This window comes from Sprattus sprattus, assembly GCF_963457725.1.
Source record: "Sprattus sprattus genome assembly, chromosome: 2".
In the NCBI taxonomy this organism is placed as follows: domain Eukaryota; kingdom Metazoa; phylum Chordata; class Actinopteri; order Clupeiformes; family Clupeidae; genus Sprattus; species Sprattus sprattus.
In genome coordinates this window covers 67,356,911-67,366,910 of record NC_137921.1, presented here as the reverse complement: position 1 = coordinate 67,366,910, position 10,000 = coordinate 67,356,911, and the positions used below count along the sequence as shown (strand labels likewise).

General features: G+C 44.4%; 2 protein-coding genes across 2 annotated transcripts in view; one reads left to right on the top strand and one right to left on the bottom strand.

Moving 5' to 3' along the window:
• The window catches only part of rhoj (ras homolog family member J), a 21,105-nt gene extending 13,952 nt beyond the window's left edge, over positions 1-7,153 (bottom strand). Inside the window, exon 1 of the mRNA XM_080860784.1 lies at positions 6,451-7,153. Within this exon, the coding sequence (XP_080716910.1) occupies positions 6,451-6,655 (205 nt within the window). The 5' untranslated portion in view covers positions 6,656-7,153. The remainder of the gene's footprint in view (positions 1-6,450) is intronic.
• Positions 7,154-8,622: 1,469 nt separating this feature from the next.
• kcnh5a (potassium voltage-gated channel, subfamily H (eag-related), member 5a) overlaps positions 8,623-10,000 on the top strand; it is a gene marked incomplete at both ends in the record, with an annotated part of 110,936 nt that continues 109,558 nt past the window's right edge. The window contains one exon of the mRNA XM_080860376.1: positions 8,623-8,695. Within this exon, the coding sequence (XP_080716502.1) occupies positions 8,623-8,695 (73 nt within the window). The remainder of the gene's footprint in view (positions 8,696-10,000) is intronic.

Genomic DNA, 10,000 nt, shown 5'->3' with positions numbered 1-10,000 from the left:
TTTAATTCCCAGAATGTTTGACTGGCAACCTTCAGACTCCAGCTGTCCCATGGACAAGATGACTGTAGATTTCACTCTTCTCTACACCAGCCAGAGTGCCTGGTGTCAATCCTCCAGGGTCTACAGTACAAAACATTTGGCAGAACATCTCACCTCAAGCTCCCAGGCCCACACCACACATTACACCTACAATCATCTCCCACTGCCACCCATAGACATCATATATACCTATATGATGTCTATGCTGCCACCCCCAAAACCAATGGGGAGGAAGAGAGGAGGGAGAGAGAGAGGGAGAGGGAGAGAGAGATAGAGGGAGGTATAGAGAGATAGAGAGAGGGAGAGAGAGAGGGAGGAAGAGAGGGGTGGAATTTAATTACAATTTTAATATCAGCCCCTGATTTCTACCTCCTTGTTTGTCTGTATGCTTGTCTGAGCCCCAGGCAACTCAGTAGCTCAATATCAGCTGCAGATTGGGTGATTTGCTCCACTGGGCTGGGGGGAGCTATGCAAGACTATGACTCATTGCTGAGGCATTAGCGGTCGCTGCGTTGTGGCGCGGGGAATGTCATCTGTTTGTTTTGGCCCGGGAGTTCTGATCCGGCGGGATTTGTGGACGGAAAGCACAGACCGACTTAACTCCCCATCACCCTTTTTCCCCACCCCCCCCACCCCTCTTCGATCTCATCAGTCCTCCTCTTTCTCTCGAACAAAACACCCATTCCACCCCTTCAACAGCAAGAGACTAATTTTTTTACCTGCATCCACACACTCACAAACACACACACAAACACACACAAGCCCAAGCGAATTACAGAAGAGGTTGCGCACTGAGGAACCACAAGAGCACAGGAGGTCATAATGACATTCTGGGCCGGAAGGGAGGTCCGTGCGACTCAAAGTTCATGCAGTGGTTCTTCACCACGTAAACAATAGACACATCCAACGCTTACATCAGACCTACATATCAAGAAGGTTCAACATAAGATACATTGAAAAAATCGACTACATTATACATAATCCACTACACTACTCTGTAACTGTTATAGAATATTATTTTATATTGACGTGAAATCCTTATTAGTCACTTGGCTTAGGGGTAGGTCACTAGTTGTAACTGACTTCGGGGGAAGGGGGGCACGCCACGCCTCACAAAATATGATGACACTTCTATCATATTCCTAAGGGGGGGGGGGGATGCTCTGAAGAAAGAGGAAACCGATCTGATGAAATAGTAACGAAGCATGGACTAAGAGTGAACTGCCACCTCACATCACCCCTTCTGCTGCTCACAAGGGCTAGTTCTGATTCCGTGGTCGACGAGCAGAAAAGGAGGAAACCCGTTCAAAACCCTGACTTTTATCAAAAAGTTAAACAAACACAGAACACTGTGCTGTTGAAGCTGTTCCATGTCGTACCCTTACTAAAAAGTTCACCATAAAGTGAACTATTGTTTTTTAGTTCCATCAGCTCACACCGGCACCTTTAGGTGAATTACAGGAAAAACTAGAATGTAGTTCACAACTGAACGGTGTGTTATATCATACTGCAGGTTGAACTGTAGCATGCAGTGTGGCAGAACGATATCTAACTTCTTAAGAATTACAGCTAGTATGTGTTTCAAGTATCATCCATGTGTGCCTATTATCTTAGTAATGAACAAAATACAGGTTTACAGGGTCAATCAAAGCCGACTGATTTAATCAACTGCTAGTAAGGGTGTCTCTTATCTGCTCAACATGTGGGGGAATTCAATGCCCACCACCAAAAGGCTTACACCATTAAACAAATCTTAAAATGCAATGTCCTCCTTACCACACTTTAAATTCAAGATGGCCGCCATTACAAAAAGTCACTGCAATTGCCATCAGTCTGTTTTTCATTTAACACTAATACTGGTGGCCTTGGCACAGTCGAGGCCATTCAGCGTGGCACAAAGAGCACCCTGTGCCACTCTGCCGGGACTCAAAGGCACTGTGTCACAATTCTCCCACTTTATTATGATGCTGTACTCCAGGCCTTCTCCATGTGGAAGGAGCAGTGTGTGTGTGTGTGTGTGTGTGTGTGTGTGTGTGTGTGTGTGTGTGTGTGTGTGTGTGTGTGTGTGTGGATGTGAATGGGCCCAATTGATTAGGCTGGCTGGGTTTTTCATTCTCTCCCCTGTTGTGTGGGCAAGAAGAATGCTTGCTTCTCTTCCTCCCTCCCTCCCTCCCTCCTGCCTTCTTGCCCCTTGCCTTCACTCCTTCCATCCCTCCCTCCCACGCTTTCTCTCACTGTGAGAGTGTGTCCAGTGTTTGTGTGAGAAAGGGAGGGTGTGTGTGAAGGAGTGAGAAAGAGTGAGTGAGTGAGTGAACTAGTCTGTTCAGGAATGATGCGTGCATGCTTCTGTTCAGCTGGTGTGGAGTGTGTGTGTGTGTGTGTGTGTGTGTGGGGGGGGGGGGGGGGGTAGAGGTCAATGAATGGCCAATGAACCATAAATCGAAAGTACACCTTTTTACTCACAGCTATCGTTACTCTGCACGCACACAGAGAGGGAGAGAGAGAGAGAGAGAGAGAAATACATGAATGGAAGTTATGGATGGACGATTCTATCATCTGCCTCTGCTGAGCGCTAGCTGCTCTGTGGTTGTGGTACACTTTTGCAAACCTGCATCCAGGAATCCTCTTTTTCTTCAAGCAAAAACAACAAACTCCTCACTATCCCATGAACTACGCAGAACATGGAGTCTAATCTGTGGTTCATCACTGTCCCATCATGAACTATACGCAAAAGATGGAGTCTGATCTGTGGAACATCACTGTCCCATCATGAACTACGCAGAAGATGGAGTCTAATCTGCATTCATGTTTCTTGTCTCCAACTGAGCAGCTTTCTGACTGAGTGTGATTCTGACTCGGAGACACTGGCACATCTGTTTCCCAGCCCAGCGTAAACGGGACCAAGTGAAGGGCGTCCCATGAGGGGCTCTTTTCCTGGAGAGCTCTGCTTACTGCGCCCCTTGGGAACAAAAGCCTGCTGAACAACTGCCATCGCTCAGCTGCAGATACACTCACTGTGTCCCCCCCCCCCCACCACCTGAATCACTCTTCCTGTTGGGCTCTCTCTGTCTTTCTCTCTCTCTCTCTCTCTCCATCTCTCTCTTTCTCTCTCTCTGTTCCTGTCCAGTGAGACTGTCTCAGTCCCTGAGCCACCTCAATCATTTCTCCTTATGGGCTCTTTCTCTCCCTCTGTCTCTCTCCAGCTCTCTCTTTCTCTCCCTCTGTCTTTCTCCATCTCTCTCTTTCTAACTTCCCCTCCAGTGAGATGGTCTCAGTCCCTAAAGTACCTGAATCATTCCTCTCTCTGGCCACTCACTCTCTTTTCCTCTCTCCATTTCACTCTCTTTTTCTCTCTCTCGCTTCCTGTCCAGTTAAAGTCCCTCATCCTTAGATGACTCACTCCTGATTAATCAAACTATTCCGAAGTGACGGGTTGTAAGAATCCCACATCATCGACACATCCGTGTCTCTCTCCCAAAGAGTCGAGGTAAACCAAGGGGAAAACATGGCCACTTCATACCGGACTCGCGTGGTCTGTTGCCTACACCATGTTAGAACTTGAAGCTCATGAAGTGTCGTTCCAGTGATATCCTTTGGTCTAGTTCTAGTTAAGAACTACGTTTTATGTTCAGAACTAAGTTCACTGTCTTCGGTCACATTTGGGGAAGACTAATTCTAGAGACCACTCTGTTTCTGAGTTGGGAATGGGAGATTCTTTGGGTGTTTTGTGTGCATGTGTATGGTGGGGGGGTGGACTGTTTACTCCTTTGGCATGCACTGAGTAAACAGGGCTGATTTGATCTCATGGGTTGTTAGGGCCATTAGACGTCATCAAAGAATTTTACATCTACTTACAGATCAAATGAAAGGCTGTTTCAGAAAAAAAGTGTCTTCAAGAAGGAAAAAATGAAGTGTTGACAGCCAGAGATTTTGTTCTTTTAAAGCAGAAATACAGAGTTCTGTTCCAAAACATTGCAAACACCACCAACAGCCCAGCTGACACTGATAGAAGCTTTCCAGCACACAAACTGGTGTATTTTGGCAGCTGGCAATGTCATGCGTGTGAAAGCTTCCATTTTTGCAGGGGGTTCCAGCCCATTACACAGAACTACATAGGGCATATCTTGGATGGCTAGTGGGGAAGACACAGGTGTTTATGTGTCCTATACTGTCATGACCATATGCTATCAAAATTAATTTGAGGATGGTACCAAAACTAGTTGTCTTTAAAACCATACCTCAAAAAGTGTAATATTGTTGCATAGAGTTACTTTAACCCAGCCGCTGAGATGATGGCTTAATACGTTGGGAATTTGGGAATCGTTGGTCCAGCATGTGTAAAAATCCCTTCAATTCAATCTGAAATAAAGTATGACCTATTTTTTCTAAATAGTTGGCATACAAAATTTTCTGTGATTTTTTTCTCTGGTTTGTTGGGTAGGAGGGACTAGACCAATGGAAACGGAGCAAGAGAGCTCTCCAGAGCACATCCTCCACCATGTAAATCCTGATCCAAAAATGATGTCAACCTTTCCAGGGGTGATATTCCACTCGATCGCTGCCAGACAACAGGGAAAAGATATCACTATTTCCAAGATTACTGTACAGCATTCCACGTCAACTCTGGCACTGCTTGATAAGATTACAGTTGATTACATGATTAAAAATACACAATAAAGAGCCAACCTCTTCTGGTCATTTAGACACATTGTGTAAAAAGTTTATTTCCTGTAACTATTATTCCATTCTATTATCAGTCTATTTACGTTAACTGTAAAGCACTTTGGTACAACACCTGTTGTTTTTAAATGTGCTCTACAAACATAGTTGACTCAACTCAACTTTAAGTTGTTTATTTCCTGTAACTATTACTTCATCCTATTACCAGTCTATTTGCGTTGACTGTAAAGCACTTTGGTTCAGCACCTGTTTTTAAATGTGCTCTACAAACATAGTTGACTTGACTTGACTACATCATTGCAAGTCAATCTTGACATAGAGGTCCTCAATGTCCTATTTAACTTTCAGTCCATAAAAGCTGATTAAACCATGGTAACCATGGTAACCTAATACTCATGTATCAGCGAGACTAATCAATTCCCCTCTGGGTCATTTACTGCAGAACTTGCACACCTGTTTGTAGGGGTGGCGTAATCAGACAGTCCCTGTTATTCTAGAAGTTTCCTTTTTGTCATGAGCACTGCACTGAGTGTCGTCTTTCTGGTGAAGTGCTTCTTCTCATATTTCGTGGCTTGTTAGTGATCGCTCATTCAGACTCAGCCTTGAGGAGGGGGGATTCTGGAGTTAACCTCAGCTCAACTATGTAATTACAAACTGACCCTTCACAGATTCAGACCATTCATGTGATGCTGACCGAGGGGCTTTCCCCCTTCACAGAACCAAAGCTTTTGTGCTCTTTGGTGTGTGTGTGTGTGTGTGTGTGCATGTGTGAGTGAAAGAGTGTGTTTGTGTTTGCGTGAGTTTGTGTGTGTGAGCGTGTGCACATGTATGCATGTGTGAGTGCATTTGTGTGAGAGAGTGTGTGTGTGTGTGTGTGTGTGTGTCTGCATGCCCATCTGAAGGTATGGCTTATGTTTTACTGAATAGGAATTACTCGAGTTAATCAGAGACAAATCACAAGTTTTTGTGATTTAGCTGCGGTTACGACTTCTTTATAGCTAAGGATCCGCAGTGCTTTGTTTCTACTAAGACATTAGAATTATATTGAAATTGTGAGTTAAGGCTAGTAAAAACTTTGAAGCATTGGCCTTGGTATGAGTATACAATGAGCGCATCCATGTTTGTTTGAATATACTACCTGGGGATAGGGCAGTAAAAATCAACCTTATGAGAAGCATTTATACATTTAGGTGAATGCAAACTTCGCTGCAATTGTGACAAGATGCAGTTATCTACAGTTCAGTAGCAACAGTAAACAGGACACAGAGTCACAGAGCTTGGCCCCATAAGGTTCTTGTGGCAGGGTTCAACCCAATGCAAATTCATATCAATACTGTCTTTCAATATACATTTTCTTTCTGCAAACACTTTATATGTATAAGACAATGGAATCATGTCATTTGTCAGGCAGATCAACAGGTTGTGTATCTGCTGCACTGAAACTTGTGCCATGATGAGACGAGCCTCGCTTAAATATTTGAATATGTCATTCATCCTAAAAAAATAAGGACCACGCTGCAAGGCAAGGACACGCCACATCTGTCTAGTGTTTACCAGGCCGTAGTCCTCGGTCTGGCAGTTGCACATCTCCTCTTTCAGCCGTCTATTCTTGGGTCCTAGCCTTGCCCCCGACTCTCGATTACGTGCCGGTGGCAGCGGGCTCTCCGCTGTTTAAAATCCCTATCCTGGATCGCGCTCTAGCGGATGCCAATCAAAACCATGTCCTCTTACCTGCGTAATGATCGAATACGGTTGGCACATATTCCTCGGGGAAAGCATCGTTAGCGTAGCTCATCAGCAAACAGGTTTTCCCCACGGCACCGTCGCCGACCACCACGCACTTTAACATCTTTTTCACAGTGTGCCCTATACTGTCATTATTACTTCCATCTTCACTCAGGGCAGTGGCATTTTGCTTAGTCCGGCGGGCAGGCATGGCAGACGTAGAATCCACACACTGTCTGCTTTCACAGCAAGTTGCCTATTCAGTAGACACACTGCGCAGAATCCCTTGCGCAAACAGAGCATAAAAAACTTTGCCTTTTTGCTTTTAAGGGTCCCCTATTGTTACACGAGCACCGTGATAACAGGTCGCTGTGTTTATGCCACACCCTTGTAGAATGAGAGGACTCAAGTTGTGGCCCACACCTCCGTAGCGCTACCGCGACTTCACGGGGCAGGAGGCGGCGAATTCACGAAATCAGTTGGTCAGCCGCGCAGACACCATCCGGTCGCGATACAGATCCCAACTCCGACCACGCGAACATTTTTGAGCGGTTTTTTGCCTCTCTTCTCAAAATCTTTCAGATTCGCGCTTTCAGGTCCTTCTCCTCGCGGGTTCGCTGTGTCTCTGTCAGGAAATCATGGGTTTCCTTGCGAATTCCATATTAGGTAGGAGTGGGTTGGGAACAATAGGGGCTCTGTCCTTACACTCAACAAGGGAACTTTAGCAGCACCGTAGGGGAGGGAGGGATTGGAGAGGGAGAGGAGGGGTAAAATAATCCATGCTCCCCAGCACCGCTTTCCAAACCAATAGAAATTGAATGACGACACTGGAAGTGTATATCCCCGTTTAAAAGTGGTGCTTCGGACAGGGGCTACGATTAGCTAACGTTACTGTCTAATAAATCCATGGAGCACAGTCGTAAAGCCTGTTGGAGTCATTTATTGTGTCAGTCTTTGTCCATATCTGCGGAGTGCTTTTACAGCTGCTGAAATTACACACTCATACCGACACGTGTTGAGTCCTCTCTCTCTCTCGCTGGAGCTCTGTCGCTCTCTCTTTCTCTCTCTCTCTCCCTCCCTCTCTCTCCCCCTCCCTCTCTCTAGCTCCCAGCCACTTTTGAGAAGTAGGTTTTTAAAATGTTCAACATTAGTTGATGTAGCCTAGTAAGATAGTATGCCACAAGAATATAAGATATGTTCCATGAACACTCGATGAAAGGGTTCTTTAACCCACCCCTTCCCCCATTATTTCGAATAGGTTCTATTCGAGACTATTAACTTGGCGTAGAACCCCCCCCCCCCCACACACACACACACAAAGAGCAGTAAAAAACGGGCAAACATTTTTATGATCATGCCTAAAAACCCCAACACGACAAAAGAGCCCTCTTTGAGTCATATAGATTAAATGTTCAATAAAAGTAAAGTCGAGTGTGGATTATGTCCCGTCCCCCTCTCTCCCCCCCATTAGCCCACACTAAACTATCTCTACATAAACAATGGTGGTAGATATCCTCCTTGCGAGTGCGCAATGGAGCCCGAGTGATGACGAAACCTGGATATAGTTTGTACTCCCATTGTTCATTTGTTGTTTTATTTATCTTATCAGTATCCCAGTCTTATAACCTTTATCATATCTATATTATAACCTTTATCATATTTAATTTATATTCTCATCTAGCATGAACCAAACATGATGAAAAGTGGAAAAACATTTAAAATGCATTGGCACATTTGATAAAAAGAATACATTTTTGTCATGAAATCATAAATAATTATTAACATAAGACATGGTTATGTAAGTGACAGGTGCGAGGTTTGTAACTTCATCATTGGTTTATGCCTGCTACTTGACGCAACGTTAAAAGGCACATTCCATCTGTTGCGCGCATCTATCTCCATGGACCGCAACTCAACCACGTCGGAGATTTCTACGCCAGTCAGTTTTTCAGGGCTCGACCGCGCCAGTTCCAGTGCGCAGGCGCATTCGCACAGGGGAGCCCGCAGCTCGCAGCTCCGGCAGTGCTCAGTGGTACAGAGTCCCCCGACTAGCCAGGCAAGGCGCAGCGTTACCATGAGCTTCTCCATCCCACCGACAGCTACCCATCCTGACTTTTTCACTTCTGCGACCATCCTCCGCAAAGCGTGTGACCCTGACCGACGCCTCCCAACTGCAGAATGCACGGGGGAAAGAGAGGGCTGGTGGCGCCTCAGAACACTTTCTTGGAAAATATTGTCCGGAGATCAAGTGGTAAGAAATTCCCTTCTGAGTGCGAGACATTCTAAAGTAACGGTTTGGATGGAAAGTGGGTGGCTGGGGAATGTTTTGGTTGAAGATTTGGAAGGGGGTTTGGTCAGGTGTGTGCGTTGCAGCACAATTTAGCAACATCTCTTGTCTGGACTGAGAGGGCATCTTTTGTGAAAACGTTGATCAGCAGTTGTAGATGTTGGCATTGCGTGAAACGAATATTGTTGTTATTTGAAAAGTTTGATTTGCGTTTTTGAGTGCAGAGGATAATACTGATGTTGATACGCAGGTGTGGTGTGGTGTCAAGGGAAAATCCTCGAGAAGATGTTACTTTAGAAGTGGCTTACTTTCAGTAAAAAGATGCTGACTGGCCAGCGAGTGAGATGTGTAAATGTCGAGATTGCGCATCTTACTTCACAAATCAGTCCGTTCAGTACTCATTTGCTGTGTTATCCATCCAACACAGCAAAGTTCCAACACCATTGTCAGTGTCACTGCACCACGATCCTGCGTAGTCAATAGATTGGAGATTGTTTGCAATGGTTATAAAATATAAATAAATGAATATAGGCTGAAAGATCTTTTTTAACATTTCCAACGCAGCCTATTCGCACAAAAGTGACTTTTCTTATAATATGCCTTAATTAACCACAAAAACAACCCCAGCACCCTAGTATGAAAAGACAAAATCATTGAAGTAGTTTCAGATAACCAATGGGCTGTAAAGAAATGTGTCCATATGTTATTCAGTAACAAGCGCAACCTTCTCTATCTTTACGAATTTATAATAGAAAAAAAACATAATTGAAAAAACAACAAAAAACGAAGAAAGGGGCCGCAACAAGTCCCGTGTAATAATTTTTAAGTTGTAAGTATGAACTAAAAGATTTGCTGCTGTGTGGCAGGAACTTCTTCTTTAAAAACCTCTCAGTATTGTTGAGAGCTTAATTAATTGTTTGTTAAGCTTTGGAATAAAATGATGCTGTTATTTTGATTCAATGACCGACATCCTCTAAGATTTCCAGCTACATTCTATTAAAACATTTTAGTAGGGAGAGATAAAAGTGAATCTCTTCAAAATTGCTGCTAGACACATCGTCCTGTTTCAATTATATTATTATATTAATGGCTGTGTAAGTACAGCGATGTATTGTTTGGAATCATGAACCATTGACTGTACGCCGCGACAGAGGTTGCTCAAGTGTTCATTGCTCTAAGTTCACCAGTAGAGGTCACACATGATCATTGCGCACAGCGAGGCTCTTCCGTATCCAGTGCGTAATTGTCATGAGAACTCTAAGCAGTTCT